The 19422-nt window shown below is 35.9% G+C and overlaps 1 protein-coding gene across 1 annotated transcript in view; it reads right to left on the bottom strand.

The window, feature by feature from the left end:
* The window catches only part of stk32c (serine/threonine kinase 32C), a 271928-nt gene that overhangs the window by 22210 nt on the left and 230296 nt on the right, over nucleotides 1-19422 (bottom strand). The window contains exons 5-8 of the mRNA XM_030156106.1: nucleotides 12000-12037; nucleotides 9239-9328; nucleotides 7513-7616; nucleotides 7288-7404 (exon numbers count right to left, since the gene is read on the bottom strand). Coding sequence (XP_030011966.1) covers nucleotides 7288-7404; nucleotides 7513-7616; nucleotides 9239-9328; nucleotides 12000-12037 — 349 coding nt within the window. The remainder of the gene's footprint in view (nucleotides 1-7287; nucleotides 7405-7512; nucleotides 7617-9238; nucleotides 9329-11999; nucleotides 12038-19422) is intronic.

Genomic DNA, 19422 nt, shown 5'->3' with positions numbered 1-19422 from the left:
CCTCCCCCATTTTTATTCCTCTTTAGGCATGAAAAAAACAACGCAATTGACATGTTTTTATGATCCTATTTTTCATGGAGTTGCAAAAAAATGTCCAACAAATGTGTATTTACTGATATACTGTGAAAACTACGAAATAAAAACACTTTTAATGCTGCTAATCTGATATTTTCTCATATTTAAACATAGTCTGTGTGATTTGGTTTGGTCTGATTTTAAACATTCAAGATTCATAGAGTTTTCTTGTCATGTGTACAGTAAAGAAACAGGTTTCGCTGTATAATGAAAATCTTATTTTGCCGTCCACACTGAATGCCAAGAGAATTTGAGATGTGTAAAAGTTGAAATAGATTAATTTACCTAGGAAATTAAAATAAACAAAACGAAGTGGCATTTAAGAATAGCATGCAAAAGAAAATGAGCAAAAAAATATAAAAAATATAAACTATTACCAAGATTTAAAAAAAATTCATTCTACTCAATTAAAAATATTTCACTTAATTTTGTTTTTCTGTCGTCGTGTCTGGTGGCTCTGAGCTGCCTTAGGGGGAAGATTTGTTTTTTTTCTTGTTCTATATAAAAAAAAAAAAAAACTTTATTTAACTCATCTAACTCCAGCTGAAGTTGTAAAGCATGCAAGTGAAAGACACATATTAACCCAGTGTTTCTCAACGTGGGATGGTACTGCCCCCCAGGAGGCACTGGGACACCGTCGGGGGGTGTTTGGAATGAGAAAGCTGAGAGGGGGGCGCTGAGACCAAAATGGGGGGCGTTAGTCTGTATGAGTATCAATAGTAAGCAGTATGTTATGCCAATAGCACCACCCACCCACCCTACCCCGGTATATAAGCTCCGTCAGACCCCCCTCACACACACACACACCTCCTTGCTTGACAACCTGTTTCAGAGGGTGGATGAATGTATGAGGTAAGGGGGTTGTTACCTATGGAGCGCGATAATGCCCCTCCCCCCCCCACACACACACACATTTTTTTCGCGGGGTATGGGGGCAGCAGGAGGCTCATGATGACATAAAGGGGCATTTGTTGAAAAAAGGTTGAGAACCACTGTATTAAAATAAAGACTCAATGCTACTTTTGTGGCAGTTCCAAACTATTTTTTCCTCTATATTTAACTTTTCCTAAGTGATTGATCACCATTTATTGTAACATTATCCTCTGCATTTTGTGTTTTTTCTGTGTAAATCATGTATTTTCCCATATCATATTCACTGATCATGAGGATGTTTACAAAAGCTCAGATTAAAGTTAAGTTATTATATCAGAAACAGAGAAAAGCGAAGAAAAAAAATGAGTTTTTTTTTTTACTGAACATAAGCCCAGTGTCTCCATCCACTGTCACTGATTAAACTCCATGGGTTTTACTGGTGAATTGATATTGTTGATGATGGTGTTTCCACGTTCATTTAGGAAAATTTTTCTCTAATTTTAACCTTTCTTAAGTAATTTATCAATATTTATTCTTATATTATGTTTTGTATTCTTACCTGAAAACCAGGTATTTTCCTATATTTAATTCCGTGATCATGTAAATGTTGATAAAAGCTCAAATTAAAGTTGAGGTTTTTATATCAAAAACAGAGAAAATGGAAGAAAAAGTGACTTTTTTTCAAAATCTATCATTAACTGAACACAAACCAAGTGTCTCCATCCACTGTCATTGATTAAACTCCATGGGTTTTCCTGGTGAATCAATGTTGTAGAAGATGACGGTGTTTCCACGTTCACTATGGAGAATTTTTTTCTATTTTTAACCTTTCTTAAGTAATTTATCAATATTTACTCTTATATTATGTTTTGTATTCTTACCTGAAAACCAGGTATTTTCCTATATTTAATTTACTGAGCATGTAATTGTTGATAAAAGCTCAAATTAAAGTTGAGGGGTTTTATATCAAAAACAGAGAAAATGGCAGAAAAAGTGTCTTTTTTTTTTTTTTTAGCAAAATCTATCATTAACTGAACATAAAATTGATTAAACTCCATGGGTTTTACTAGTGAATCAATGTTGCAGAACAGGGGTGTCAAATTCATTTTAGTTCACTGACCACATTCAGCTAAATTTGATCAGAAGTGGGCCGAACCAGTAAAATAATAACATAATAATATATAAATAACGTCAACTCCAAACTTTTCTCTATGGTTTAGAGCATAAAAAGTAAATTTACATTACGAAAAGGTTTACATCTACAAACTATCCTTTCAAAAGATGTGAATAACATGAACAAACTGAAAAAAATAAAGTGTAATTTTAACGATATTACGCCTCAGTTTATCATTTACACATGTACATGAGAACTTACAAATACACAAAACATTTCATAAAAGGCAAAATATTATTAAAATTGTACTTATTTCTCTTTAGACATTTCAGGTTGTTCATATTTTTTCAGGTTATTCACATTTATTGCAAAATTCTACTTTGTTTTAGTGTAAATACATGAAAATATTTGCAATTACAAAGAGAAAAATTTGGAGTTGTCATTATTTATGTGCTATTATGATAGTATTTTACTGGTCCTGCCCACTTGAGATTGAATTGGTCTGAATGTGGCACTTGAACTAGAAGAATTGTTAATATCTTAGTGTAATTTTTGCATTTTTGCACAAATTCATCCCAAGGGCCGGACTGGACCCTTTGGCCCCCGGGCCACATGTTTGACACCTGTGTTGTAGAAGATGATGGTGTTTCCACAGTAACTACGGAGCCTCTGAACATCCAAATGGGTCATATCTGATGACCATGAAAAGATGACAAACCGCATTTTACACCCGTTATTTCAACATATTGATAGGTTTATTGGTTCAGAAGTTATTAAATATTTTAGATCAATGGCTGTTTGGGTCTTTATGGGATAATTTTGCTGCTAAACTTCATCCAAAAAAAAGAGTTTTTTTAAGTGAACATAAGCCCAGTGTTTGGATCCACTGTCCCTGATCCAACTCCATGGGTTTTACTGGTGAATCAATGTTGTAGAAGATGACGGTGTTTCCACGTTCACTACGGAGATTTTTTCTCTATTTTCAACCTTTCTTAAGTAATTTATCAATATTTGTTCTTATATTATGGTTTGTATTTTGTATTCTTAAATGAAAACCAGGTATTTTTCTAAATGTAATTCCCTGATCATGTAGATGTTGATAAAAGCTCAAATTAAAGTTGAGGGGTTTTACCTCAAAAACAGAGAAAATGGAAGAAAAAGTGTCTTTTTTTTTTAAGCAAAATCTATCATTAACTAAACATAAAACTGATTAAACGCCATGGGTTTTACTAGTGAATCAATGTTGTAGAAGATGACGGAGTTTCCACATTCACTCTATTTTTAACCTTTCTTAAGTAATTTGTTAATATTTATTCTTTCATTATGTTTTGTATTTTGTATTCTTAACTTAGATCAGTGCCTGTTTGGGTCTTTATGGGATAATTTTGCTGCCAAACTTCAACCAATGAAAAGTCTGAAAAGGCTGAAGCCAACAGGGGGCACTGTTAATCAAATCAGCCTCAATATGCAGCTTAGAATCAGATTTGTTTAAGACATATCATCCCTATACATGAGTCGACTTATTAATTCCACGCTGGAGGTATGAACCGGTGCTGATCCAGTTGTGTTTTTAATGGAATACCATCTGTTTCATGCTTCACCTCGAGCCAAACACACACACACACACACACACACACACACACACACATACATACACACACCCTGGAAATAATGATGATGGGATCTGGCTTTTGTTTTCATGCGCTTCTCTCTTCCTGTGCTTCACTTTCCTCCTTTGGTCACAGGCTGATTCAGTTTTCTCCTGCAGGGCCGGTTAGGTCTGTCTCAGTGGAGTCCAGACACCGTAATCGATCAGCAGCAGAGCGGAAGAGGCCGGCGCTCCGTCCAGAACGCCCGCTCACTCATGAGACGCCCAGCACATGCACGCACTAATGCTCACACTCACCCTCTGCCAAAAATATATTCTTTCCTAACAAGGCGCGATAGCCAAAACTCCTTTAAAAAAAAAAAAAAATCTCAAAATGACTGAAGAAATCCAGCCAGAGGGGATGAGATCATTTGTTTCAGCAGAGTTTTCAGTTGTTCGGAAGATGAGAAAATTACTCCCGACAACAAGAAAAGTGTGAAAAACGACACCGATTTGACGTAAAAAGACCTGTACTTTAACACTATATCTGTTTTGCTTATGTGCGTCTAATAGCTGTTACATTACACGCAGCCATACATCCATTTTACACCTAGAACATCTGCTCCAATAGGAGGTTAAATGACTGTTTGGATGAATTTTATCAGTAGTACATATAGCCTTCTCTCTTTCTCTTGTCTCACCCACTCTGTGCTTCCATCCTTCAGATTCCCATCTGTCATTTTTCTTCTCCTCTGCCCTCAGGGTCTGGGCTCATCCTCCCTCCCTCCAGCTTTAGTTCTTCTAACCTGCATGTTCTCTCCCTGTCTCTTTTCACCAGTATCACCTCTCTATTCCTGTGGCATTACTGTCCACCTACCACATTAAATATACCCTTATTTTACTTCAACCTGGAAGAAAATCAAAATGAAGATTTATTGTACAGTAGCTTTTAAAAGACAAATTAAATGGGTTTGCGGTTGTGTAGGTCACGGTTTCTATTTCTAATGTTAAAAATGTACTCCACTATACACACTGTCGACATTGAACCTTCTCTAAATTATTTATCATCATTCATGATAATATTATCCTCTATATTTAACATTTTTCAGTCAAAAATCACATATTTTCCTACAATTTAACCCATAAAGACCCAGTGCTACTTTTGTGTCAGTTCCCAAATGTATTATTCTTGCTATTTTAACCTTTCTTAAGCAATTCATCACCATTTCTTCTAATATTATCCTCTATATTTAGCATTTTTCAGTCAAAAATCACATATTTTCCAACATTTAACCCATAAAGACCCAGTGCTACTTTTTTGGCAGTTTTTCCTCACAATGTTAACCTTTCTTAAAGCTGCAGTATGTAGGAATTATGTTCTAAGTAATTGTAAAATTGCCTTGACTGTCACCAGACATTAAGGAATCATGTTCATTTCAAATACTGATCTCACTGACAGTAGTAGTCCAGCCAGAATATTTGCATTTGAAAAGCTCAGTGTCAACCCCGAAATGATGTTTATATTGTCATTGTGTGTTTTGGTCTGAGGCTCCGCCCATCACCTGTCTGCTAATCACAGAGTCAGAAGCCTTTCAGCATCCAGGTTGCCAGGTCCCAGTGGGCTGCAGCTGGAGCATTTCTGATCACAAATGTCTGACGTTATTAAACCTAAAAGGATTCTTATCATTCCCAAATACATAGTGACAAAGTGAGAAATAAAACAAGGAGATGTATAGGAGATGATTTAGAAACATGGAGACGGCTGAAAGAGGAGAAGGATTTGAAGACCGACGCTGGCCCTGCCTTAGTCTGACCACCGGTAAGAGCCACTGAGAGCCGGGGTCGTGGCCTCTTCATCCGGTCCCTTCTCCCGGGGCCGGGCAGCAGTCTCTTCTCCTGGCCCCGGTGAAGAGACTGCCGGTCCGGGACTGGTGAACAGACCAGGTACCGGTGTAGGACTGGTAAACAGACAGAGTACCGGTGTAGGACTTGTCTCTTGCCATGGTAGTTCCTTGTAGTTCAGTGTTTTCTGTGGAAGTGACCTGTTCATTTAGCAGCGTGTAATCCAAACGGGGGGGGGGGGTCGGTAGCTCAGCATCCATGGTTCAGTCGGGGGGGGTGTCAGTAGTCCGGTGTCCGTGGTTCGGTGTGTGGGGGGGGGTTCGGTTGGTAGTTCGGCGTCTGTGGTTCGGTGTGTGTGTGGGGCGGATCGGTAGTCCGGAAAGGGGGGGGTTTGGTAGTTCGGCGTCCGTGGTTCAGTGGTGGTGGTGGGGGGGTTAGAGCAATCGTGCGGCTTGTAGTAAAAGTGAAACCTAAGGCTCATTTCCCTTTTCTCTATCTCCTAAATCTTTGCAAACTTTCATTTGAGTGTGCAGGATGTTTGTCCTGGCCTGTTATATATTAGACTGATGTAGAATAAGTCTGGTGATGATTTTTTTGTATGAAATTTATGGTGTGGTGGCAATGATTAGAGGAAACCCTAGTAGTAGATGCTCATGTGGGATCTGGCAACCCCTAGCCTGGGGGGAGGAGGAGAGGATACCACGTTCTACAGTATTTTGAATGTGATTGCAGTACCAGTTTTGGCCACAATCCTACATACTGCAGCTTTAAGCGATTTATCAACATTTATTGTAATATTATCCTCTATATTTAGCATTATTCAGTCAAAATCACATATTTTCCCACAATTTAACCCATAAAGACCCAGTGCTATCTTTTCCAGCAGTTTTTCTCTCAATGTTAACCTTTCTTAAGCTATGTATCACCATTTATTTTAATATTATCCTCTATATTTAGCATTTTTCAGTCAAAATCACATATTTTCCTACATTTAACCCATAAAGACCCAGTGCTACTTTTGTGTCAGTTCCCAAATGTATTATTCTTGCTATTTTAACCTTTCTTAAGCAATGTATCGCTATTTATCCTTATATTATCCTCTATATTTAGCATTTTTCAGTCAAAAATCACATTTGTTATTACACTGTGAAAATATTTACATTTACAAAACTACTCTTTCACAATAAAATGCAAATAAATACATAAATAAAAACAAGGATAAACAACCTGAAATATGCAATTTGAACAATATTCTGCCTGTTACTAAATGTTTTGTGCATTTATGGATCCACTGTGATGTGGAGTTGTGTTAATAATAAGATATGGAATATTGTAGAAACTACAAATTTTAGTTCCAAACTCCAAAATTTTAACAATATTCTGCCTGTTACCAAATGTTTATGTAACATTGTGTGTAAATGTATATGTATAAATTATAAGTCGAGGCATAATATTGTTAAAATTGCACTAATTTTTTAAATGAAATTTCTGTTTTTTCAGGTTATTCACATTTTTTTGTAAAATGTAAATCTTTTCATAATTTAATTGGGGGTTTTTTGTACTAAAACAAAAAGAAAAACTTGGATTTGTCATTATTTATAGGTTATTAAATCATTATTTTACTGGTCCGGCCCGCTTCAGATCAAAATGGGCTAAATATGGCCCCTGAACCAAAATGAATTTGACAGCCCTGCACTAGATGATAGTTAAGAGGTCAGAACACAGGTTTAAGCAGATGAACACATACTGAGACCATCTGACTGAGGGGATGGTACCTCTGTCACTGTGTTCTTACCTTCCTTAAGAGGGACACCAGGTCCTTGGGCCAGGCCGGGCTGTACTGGACACTGACGGTACTGAAGAGCTGAATCAGAGACTCCACCGAGTTACTGGCGTGGATTTCATAGGGTCTCTGGTGAGTTTGAAAAAAAAAAAAAAGGGGAACACGGAAAGATGTAAAAGAGAGAGGGAGGAGGAGGAGGCATCACACAGTCCAATCAAAGCTGCCATTGTTCCTCACCCATCCTCGCAGGACTTCGAAGACGGTCACCCCTAGTGACCACCAGTCCACTTCAAAAGCATAACCGGTCCCTCCGCTCACAAAGGACTGAAAGATCTCTGGGGCTGTAAAAATAGACAGGAAAACTCACTGCTGGAGAAGAAAAAGGTTTTCAGAGAACACCACTGAAAAGCCAAGTGCTTCTTTGCAAAATGTCAACATAAACTGCTCATTTTCTGAGCTTTGTGACGCAACCACAAGACAAGATGGGCATTTTTTTTCCCCAACACTTTTCAGAAATGAACAGAAAAATGGCAGTTTCTATTGTTTAATGCACAGGTGTCAAACATGCGGCCCGGGGGCCAGAACCGGTCCACCAAAGCTTCCAATCCAGCCCGTGGAATGAATTTGCAAAGTGCAAGTTAGGGCATCGAACTCGCTTATAATTCCAATGGTTTCACATGTATTACCAATGGTTTCACTTATAATTCCAATGGTTTCGCACGTATTACCAATGGTTTTGCTTATAATTCCAATGGTTTCGCACGTATTACCAATGGTTTTGCTTATAATTCCAATGGTTTTGCATGCATTACCAATGGTTTCGCATGTATTACCAATGGTTTCGCTTATAATTCCAATGGTTTCACATGTATTACCAATGGTTTCGCTAATAATTCCAATGGTTTCACATGTATTACCAATGGTTTCGCTTATAATTCCAATGGTTTCACATATATTACCAATGGTTTCGCATGTATTACCAGTGGTTGCACATGTATTACCAGTGGTTCTGCTTATAATTCCAATGGTTTCATATGTATTACCAAAGGTTTCGCTTATAATTCCTATGGTTTCACATGTATTACCAGTGGTTTCGCATGTATTACCGGTTTCACATGTATTACCAGTGGTTTCGCATGTATTACCGGTTTCACATGTATTATTAATGGTTCTGCTTATAATCCAATGGTTTCACATGTATTACCAATGTTTCACATGTATTACCAATAGTTTTGCTTATAATTCCTATGGTTTCGCATGTATTACCAATGGTTTCGCTTATAATTCCAATGGTTTCACATGTATTACCAATGGTTTCGCATTTATTACCAATGGTTTTGCTTATAATTCCAATGGTTTCGCATGTATTACCAATGGTTTCAGATGTATTATCATAATATCATAATCACCTATAAATAATTATAGACAACACCAATTTTTTCTCTTTGATTTAGTGCAAAAAAACATTAAATTATGAAAATATTTACATTAAAAACTATCCTTTAACAATAAAATGTGAATAACCTGAACAAATATGAACAACCTGAGATGTCTATAGAAAATTAAGTGCAATTTTAACAATATTTTGTCTGTTACTAAATGTTTTGTGCCTTTGTAGATCTCATCTGTAATGCACATGTATAAATGATAAGTCGAGGTAGAATATTGATAAAATTGTACTCGCATTTCTTAACAAATTTCATTTTTCAGGTTATTCACATCCTTTTTGTTTGGATAGCTTGCAAATGTAAATACTGGCATAAATGAATGTTATTTTTTGCGCTAAAATAATTTGGAGTTGTCATTGTCTATTGGCTATCATGCTATTATTTTACTGGTCCACTTCAGATTAAATTGGGCTGAATGTGGCCCCCGGAAGAAAATAGGTTTGACACCCCTGGTTTAATGCATAGAAGTGTCTGTTAGTGAGTGGCAGATATGTTCATGTAACGGTGGAGTTTACCCATGTAGGGCTTGGTTCCTGCTAAGGCTGTGGCCCTCTCACCATCCTTTATTATTGTGGCGATGTTGAAATCTGTCAGATGAGCATGACCTGAGAGGAAACAATAGGAAAAAACAGACAAAAAGTTAGAAAAACTAAATCATCTATAAAACCCAGACTAATGTATAGTGTCAAGGCCAAAGCACCGCGTCTGAGTATCATATACATTTGTGTAAGTATCTGTATTTTACTTGATTATTCTCTAAATAACAGGAGAACTACCAACAGGTCAAATCTATCCGCAGTTTATTTCAATTGTGCATTACTCCGTTTTAAGAAAATATTCAAGCTCCGCAGTCTTTGACTTTTCATAAAACTGTGTAACATCCCCTATATACGGTTCATCTAAATTAAATGTACCCTTATTGAAATACATTTTTTTTTATATTTTACATTTCCGGCAACAGCTTTGGAATTGCTACTTTTGTGGAAGTTCCAAAATATTTTTTTTCTATATATTTAACTTTTCTTAAGTGATTTATTACCACTTATTATAATATTATCAACTGTATTTTAAATTTTTTTCAGTGAAAATCAGCTATTTTCCTCCATTTAATGCACTGATCATGTAGATGTTCATAGAAGCTCAGATTAAAGTTAAGGGTTATTATATCGGAAAAAAGAAAACTGAAAAAAAGTGACTTTTTCAGTAAAATATATCATTAACTAAACCATTTATTGCAATACTACCCTCTGTATTTTGCATTTTTTCTGTGTAAATCATGGATTTTCCTTATTTAATTAAACGATCAGATAGATGTCCATAAAAACTCAGAGTAAATTCAAAGGTTACTATGTCAGAAACAGCAAAAATTTAAGAAAAAGGGACTTTTTCAGCAAAGATATCGATAACTAAATGTAAAAACAAGTGTCTCCATCCACTGTCATTGATCCAACTCCATGGGTTTTACTGGTGAATCAATGTTGTAGAAGATAACGGTGTTTCCATGGTAACTACGGAGCCTCTGAACGTCCAAATGCATCATATCTTTATTAACCTTTCTTAAATGATTTATCACCATTTATTATAATATTATCCAATGTATTTTACATTTTTTTCAGAAAAATCAGCTACTCTCCTCCTATTTAATGCACTGATCATGTAGATGTTCATAAAAGCTCAGATTAAAGTTGAAGGTTATTGTATCGGAAACAGAGAAAACTGAAAAAAAGTGACTTTTTCCGTAAAATATATCATTAACTAAACCATTTATTGCAATACTATCTTCTGTATTTTGCATTTTTTCTGTGTAAATCATGGATTTTCCTTATTTAATTAATTGATCAGATAGATGTCCATAAAAGCTCAGAGTAAATTCAAAGGTTACTATGTCAGAAACAGCAAAAATTTAGAAAAAGGGACTTTTTCAGCAAAGCTATCAATAACTAAATGTAAAAACATGTGTCTCCATCCACTGTCATTGATCCAACTCCATGGGTTTTACTGGTGAATCAATGTTGTAGAAGATGATGGTGTTTCCATGGTAACTATGGAGTCTCTGAACATCCAAATAGGTCATATCTGATGACCATGAAAAGATGACAAACTGCATTTTACGCCAATTATTTCAATGTATTGATAGGATTAGTGGTTCAGAAGTTATTAAACATATTAGACCAGTAGATGCTTTTGGCCAGTGGTGGCTGTTTGGGTCTTTATGGGTTAAATTTACAGTCTAGAGCAGGGGTATCAAACTCATTTTCTTCCACATTCAGCCCAATTTAATCTGAAGTGGGCCGAACCAGTAAAATAACAGTATGATAGCCAATAAATAATGACAACTCCAAATTGTTCTAGTGCAAAAAATAACATTCAATTATGCCAATATTTACATTTACAAACTATCCAAACAAAAAGGATGTAAAATTTGTTAAGAAATATAAGTACAATTTTATCAATATTATGCCTTGACTCATCATTTCTACATGTGGATTACAGATCCGATTTTACGAAGGCATAAAACATTTAGTAACAGGTAGAAAATTGTTAAAATTGCGCGTAATTTTCTTTAGGTTGTTCATATTTGTTCAGGTTATTCACATTTTATTGTTACAGGATAGTTTGTAAATGTAAATATTTTCATAATTTTACGTTTTTTGCACTAAAACAAAGAGGAAAAAATGGTGTTGTCATTATTTATAGGTTATTATGATATTATTTTTGAGTTCGATGCCCTAACTCACACTTTGCAAATTCATCTCGCGGGCCAGATTGGAACCTTTGGTGGGCCGGTTTTGGCCCCCAGGCCGCATGTTTGACACCTACGGTCTAGAGAATAGTTAAAATGAGCTAAAACTTAAATATGTACAGTAATAAGATACCAAATACTCAAATGTAGCAGTGGCATTAATCTAAAACATAACGGACAGATCATTTTGCTGCTCAGTGACAGGTACTGTATTGCTGATAATCTTTTTTTATTACCTAGACATTCAATGCATAATTTGTGCTTCTAGTGTAGTACGTAAAAGCTCTGAATAATACTTCTACCACTAGATTTATGATTCTGTAGGGTCATTCATTCCCAGCTCTCCTAATTAAACAGACAGGCCTACAAAGTGGATGTACATCAATTACACTGACACACAGAAGGGCTTTAAATTAAACCACACATATCTCCAAGGTCATACTGTACGTTGAGTTACACAATTTATTGACTTTTTTTGTGGTTCTGACCTCATGTTGTTGATCAAATTCAGAGCAAACAGTTGATGTATTTACCTTGCTCATCCAACAGGATATTGTCTGGTTTGACGTCTCTGAGGGAAACAAAGGAGAAAAGACTTTTAGGTAAATAATAAATTACAAGCGCATATGAAAACTGGGAACAGCAGCTATCCAGAAGGAGCTGATTTAAGCGACAGATGCTTTTTTATATGATACTAAAAATAGAAAAGAACTTCTCATTCACCCTTTTTATGCTTTTCTAGATGGACTTTATGATGTGACGATGAAGAGTTGCTACTGCAGTAATATATAACAAAAAGAAAGAATAAAAAAAGACAGATGAATGTCAGGTAGTAAATATGCAGCTCTATATTGTTTTTATTATTTCTAATCGCTGTTGCAGTTTATGAGATTTTCATGGTAGGATAATCCTCTCAGGTAATAACACTGAATCATGACATATTGAGCAACAAAATTATTATTATTATTATTATTATTATTATTATTATTATTATTATTATTATTATTATTATTATTATTATTCAGTAACATACCTTAAAGGGGTTCTATGTCATATTGATGTTTCTCAACACACTTGGGAGTATCAATGCTATGTATCCAGACTGTATCACTCATTGAATAAAGTAGAAAGTACAACCACAAACATTATCAATTTTATCATTACCCTTTATCCAGCTGTTATTATTATTATTGGTTATTTAGTCATGCACTTCTGTTCATTATGAGTTATTATGTTAATATCATCACTATTATTATCGCTGCTGTTAATGATAAGGATTTTTTCTCCTCTTTTTTCATTATTTATTGTTGTTACCATCTCCTTTGTCTTTTCTTTCATTTTTTTCCCTCTCTCTCTCACACTCACTCTCTCTCACTCACACTATCTCTCTCACACACTCACTCACTCTCACTCTCACACTCTTTCTCACATTTACTCTCACTCACTCTCACACTCACACACACACACTCTCTCTCTCACTCTTTCTCACATTTACACTCTCTCTCACACTCACACTCTCTTACACTCACTCTCTCTCTCACACACACTCTCTCTCTCTCACACACACACACACACACACACACACATTCTCTCTCTCACACACACACACATTCTCTCTCTCACACTCAAACTCTCTCTCTCACACTCACTCACACTCTCTCACACACACTCTCACTCTCACACTCACTCTCTCACACTCACACTATCTCTCTCACACACTCACTCACTCTCACTCTCTCTCTCACATTTACTCTCACTCACTCTCACACACTCTCTCTCACTCTTTCTCACATTTACACTCTCACTCTCACACTCTCTTACACTCACTCTCTCACACTCTCTCTCTCTCTCACACACACACACACACTCTCTCTCTCTCTCTCTCTCACACACACACACACTCTCTCTCACACTCTCACATTCTCACTCTCTCACACACACTCACACACTCTCTCACACTCACTCTGACTCTCTCTCACTCTCACTGTCACTCACTCTCTCACTCTCGGCGTCATCTGTTATTATTATTTGTACATACTGTATATGGTATATTTTCTGTGCAGAGATGGAAATTAAAGACAGTTAATGCAAACACACCCGTTTGTACTCTTTTATTCCCTCACCCGATGAGAATCGATAAGGAATCGGATCGATAAGCAAAATCGATAATGGAATCGGAATGGTTAAATTCTTATCGATTCCCATCCCTAATAAAAACTGAACTGCTCTTGGTTTTTGAGGTGGCTTTTAATAAACATAAAAAGTAAAAAAAAATAAAAAAAAATAAAATAAAAATAAAACTACAGAAGGTGGCTGGTAACTCTGGTTTTTCAACTGGTAATCAGTGTATTGGGTGGCAGAGGTAGACCGTCCAGACCCTGTAGACCACACTGGACCTGACATTGTTGACTCACTGTCCTCACTGTAACTGTCGGTCTCACTGTCTTGTAATGTGTGGGGAAATTACCAAATATAGTCACTTGCCTGGTAAAGTGTTAATATCTACAGATGAAAACTAGACTTCTCACATTTCACATTAAAATGGTATACCTCTGTAACAGTGTGAGATGAGTGACATTAAAACACTTTGTGGTCACGTGGGGGAAACTGGGCTTAGATGTGTACAGTAAATGCACATGTGAAAGTCTGTAGGAGGTGTTTGTAGACCGATTCATGCGTGAATTACATGTTGGTGCAACATGTTAAGTGTGGGTCTAGAGAGGAGGGAAAAATGTTCATGTTCCACTCATCTCCAACACATGAGAACACAACTATCTGCGTTTTCCCTGGAGTCTGGCGTAGGGTCTGTCGGCACATGCTCATTACACCAGGCCCCCATGCAAACGACACATTTCAGACACACAGTCACACCCTCAAACACACACTCGCTCGTCTTGACATTTCCCAGCTCCTCCAAACCTCCACAGGCAATTAACAGAGCGCACACGGCTTATTTAATTATGCTGCACGTCACACTGGTGCAGAACATACAGGCAGTCCACAGAGAGCGTCTCCTCACCCCATAGGACGAGTGTGTTCGCTGTGGCTATGCATCACTACAGTATCATCTGCCAAAAGTCCAGGATCCAGCAGCACAAAGCTCTGGAAAAACACAAACAGGTTCCAGGAGGGAATCTGAAACTGGCATCAGCTACAGCAGCCGCTCATTTTGTTTGATGAACAAAACTCACTCAGCCTTTTACTCCCTTTGCAGGAACTTGAAACAGCATTTAAAGTGAATTCTCATTTTGTATGTAAAACTCTGGGGTATAAATGTGTGCAGAGAGATGTGTACCTACATCTGAATCTGGGCGTAATCCGATTGTGTGGAAGCGTAAAAGAATCTCTGAATGTTTACTGAGATTTGTGAACAGGGCTTGGCGATAAAGACAGAACTGATAAAACTGATAAAAAAAAAAGATCAAATCTGTTGATATCACTGTGAATAATTGTGAATTAAAGCGGTAAAACTCAAAAACATTATAAATACTTAAAGCTTGTCTTCAGGATTGAGGGAAAGTTGAAGGAAACTGCTGTTTTTTTATACTGTTAAAGTAGTTTTATTCTTTAATGCTGCCTTTCCCAATCATAGGATGACACTACAAGAAAGACCTGTACAAGAGTAAGTTAATTAAACTCATTATTGGCTTAAAATGTATTCTTCTAAGTAAAATTATCTGCCAGTGCAGTAAGAAAATTGCTCTTATCAAGTTTTCTTAAAATAAGAAAATATTATCTAAGGATTGTATAATGCTAAAATTCTTATTTTAAGCAGAATATACTTGTTTCAAGTCTTTTTTTTTATTGACTTATTTCAAATATGGAAATGGTACAAGCTTCCTATTAATTGACTTCTTTGCACAATGTGATATTGAAATGAAAATTCAAGGAAACAAAAACTAATACACATTAAAAAAAGAAAAAGATTTACATTTGAAAAGGAGTGAGAAGAAGCATATATAGACATATATACAATCATATACATATATACATAGACATATATATACGTACACTTACATATAAATGTACATACATACACGTACATATACATAGTCTTCAAAGTTTTTTTTTTATCTATGGTATGTAGATAGATAGATAGATAGATAGATAGATAGATAGATAGATAGATAGATAGATAGATAGATAGATAGATAGATAGATAGATAGATAGATAGATAGATAGATAGATAGATAGATAGATAGATAGATAGATAGATAGATAGATAGATAGATAGATAGATAGATAGATAGATAGACAGATAGATAGATAGATAGATAGATAGATAGATAGATAGATAGATAGATAGATAGATAGATAGATAGATAGATAGATATGATGTAATGACTCATTAAATATATATATAGGAAAAAATGCATAAAACAAGTAAAAATGTCTTGAGGGCAAACAGTTACTGTGTCTTCCATCCTCATCCCACAGCTGTGTAGCTTGTTTTGTTATAAATAATACTTAGAATCACTTGTAATATCTAAGTGGGGTAGCTCAAGATGAAAATTCTTGGAACAAGTCAAATAATCTTAAAAAGATTAAATCTCAATAAGTAAATACATCTAAAAAAAAAAAAAAAAAAGATCTTTTACGATAAATATTCCAATGTCAAGTCAGTTTATCTAAGTCAGATATTCCTTTTTTGCAGTGCATGGGATAAAATGAATCATGGAACTGTTTTGTCATTTGCAAATGATCAGACTTAACCCATAAAGACCCAGTGTTACTTTTGTATCAGTTCCCAAATGAACCTTTCTCTATATTTAACCATTCTTCAGTGATTTATCACCATTGATTGTAATATTGTCCTCCTTATTTTGTGTTTTCTGTGTAAATCATGTATTTTCCTATATTTAATTTACTGATTATGTAGATGTTCATAAAACCTCAGATTAGAGTTGAGGGTTATTCTATCAGAAAAATAATTCCTATAATAAACAGGCCCAGTGTGATGCATTTACGGTGATTTTTTTTTTTACTGAATTTGTGTATCTCTTGCTTATCAGCAACACACAAAGCACAATTACTGTGGTAAGCATGGCCAGTACAGGTACACCTTAAGACCTTCTTGTTTTGCTGCTGATATTTTGAGTAGAGCTATATTACACTGACCTTTTATTGGCCTAGTTATTCTATTTTTGGCTCTATATTCTTTGCTTAGGCTGCTGCCCCCATAACCCCGACCTGGATAAGTGGAAGCAGGACACATGGATGGCTCTATTGTTTTTGCGTAAATAACAAGAATTGCTCATTCTGGTACTCTGGAGGCTGGGACGCTGTAAAGGGTGGGGTAAACATGACAAATTCATGGGGCCCAGCATTTTGGGGGGACTCATAAAGCAGTGTGTGGGTGTGGGTGTGGGTGGGGAGTGGATACAGGTTAGAAGTTGAGAAAACTTCGCGTATAATAGAGGCACAGAAGCCGGGAGTGGGACGTTGAAAGCATGTTAAGTTTAATTTTCGCTTCATGCTAGTGTTAGTTACGTTAGTTATGGACCACACCCCTACGTATATAACTGCTACCCCTACCCCGCATACATATCCCCCACCCTGCTCCGACAAATCGACAACATACTAAATTTTCTAAAGGGCCCACATCATATAGCTTTCATGGGGCCCACAATTGCTGGCGGCGCCCCAGTTTGGAGGCGTGGCTTCGCAGACAAGTCTAAAGAAAGGGATTCGGACTTTTGAATTGTATATTTTCAAAATGTATCTTGCTCAAACCGTTTTTCCAGGATCTCCTTACCATACTTTTCACTGCTTGGTCCCTAATGATAACAATAATTATATCATTATAATTTCATGACCTAGACCAGGGTGTCAAACTCATTTCAGTTCAGGGGCCACAATCAGCCCAATTTGATCTCAAATGGGCCAGACCAGTAAAATAACAACAGTGAAAAAAGTAAAATTCTATTATGATCAGGTTTAAATCTACAAAGTTCCCGTAAAAATCTGAATAACATGAACATCTTGAATTGTCTTACGAAAAACAAGTGCAATTTTAAGAACATTATGCCTCGGTTTATCAGTTTATCATTTACACATATGCATTACAATTGCACAAAACATTTAGTAACAGCCAGAATACTGGTCAAATTGCATTTACTTTTCTTAAGACAATTCTGTTTATTCATATTTGTTTCATGTAATTTTCCTTTTTTTTTTTTAACACCAAAAAACAAAGAGAAAATTTGGGGTTGTCATTATTTATAGGTTATTATGATAATATTTTACCGGGTCTGAGCCACTTGAAATCTAATTGGACTGGATGTGTCTGTATGTGGAACCTGAATTAAAATGATTTTGACACCATTTGATTGTTAATATCTAAAGTGTAATTTTGTATTTCACAAATTCATCCTATGGGCCGGATTGGACCCTTTGGCAGGCTGGATTTGGTCCCCGGGCCGCATGTTTGACACTTGTGACCTAGACAGATCTGTGTGTGCATTTCACAGATCTAGTTACACATTCACATGTTTTTGCACATTTGTAAATCTGCTACACATACATTATATGTATGCATAATTCTCTGCATACTTTGTAAATAAATGGACTACAGAAATGCCACCATTTGTGTGAGGTGATCTGAAGGGCGGCGCTTTTAACACGTAAAACCTATGACGAAAGACAAATGAAGCAGTTCGAGGGATGGAATAAAACAGCAGAAAGGAGAAGGGACTCTCCACTTTTGCATCCGTTCTTCTCACAGGACTAATTTTACCTCCTTGGGCATGGTGGCAGCTGACTGTTGCTAGGAGACCAGAGACCCTTCTTCCCTCAGTTGGTGCAACAAAATAATTGTATAGTATTCCCCTGTCAAAAACGTACAGGGTGGAACTAAATTGTAGAGTCGGGGACGGCCATGGATACCCAGGGATTGGATTACAGCTCTGAGAGCAGACATAATTGTGTCACCGGCAACAACAGTTGATGTCAAATAAAGGATGAGAAAGAATACTGTGGGTAAAAATAAATATATATATAAAAGATTAGCGGCATGTGTCAGCTCTCATATTGGCAGGTTTAAAACATGCATTGTGGTTTCTGCCAGACCATCCACATATCATCTGTACCGACACCTGGCAATGAAGAAACTGTATATAATTACACAGACACACAATCCTGTGATGCATACTGTTTGTCCATATGGAGTGTATGACATGTATGAATCTATAAAGCAATCAACGAATATACCAGGAAGAAATGCTGTCATTGTAAGAAAAACACATGTATATATGGTACTGTGCAAAAGTCTCAGACCATCCTTAGATTTGTGGTTTCTGCAGGGCTGAAATGACCATATACCAGGGGCGTCAAAGTCATTTTAGTTCAGGGGTCATATTTAGCCTAATTTGATCTAAAGCGGGCTAGACCAGTAAAAAAAATGACTTAAATAATGACCTATATATAATGACAAGTCCAAGTTCTTGTTTTTGTTTTAATACAAAAAAACCCCCAATTAAATTATGAAAATGTTCACATTTTACAAAAAAGATGTGAATAACCTGAAAAAAAAGAAATTTCATTTGAAAAATTAGTGCAATTTTAACAATATTATGCCTCGACTTATTATTTATACATGTACATTACGCACAATGTTATATAAACATTTGGTAACAGGCAGAATATTGTTAAATTTTGGAGTTTGAAACTAAAATGTGAACAATTTCTACAATATTACATCTCTTATTATTAACACAACTCCAGATCACAGTGGATCCATAAATGCACAAAATATTTAGTGACGGGCAGAATATTGTTCAAATTGCAAATTTCAGGTTGTTCATCTTTGTTTTTATTTATGTATTTTTTTTTTTTGCATTTTATTGTGAAAGAATAGTTTTGTAAATGTAAATATTTTCACAGTGTAATGTTATTTTTTTCATTTACATTTTTTCCACTTAATTTTTCACAAAGAAAATTTGTAGTTGTCATTATTT

Source organism: Sphaeramia orbicularis, chromosome 15 (genome assembly GCF_902148855.1).
Source record: "Sphaeramia orbicularis chromosome 15, fSphaOr1.1, whole genome shotgun sequence".
Classification (NCBI taxonomy): Eukaryota; Metazoa; Chordata; class Actinopteri; order Kurtiformes; family Apogonidae; genus Sphaeramia; species Sphaeramia orbicularis.
The sequence above is the reverse complement of the archived record's forward strand: the minus strand, read 5'-3'. Positions and strand labels throughout refer to the sequence as shown.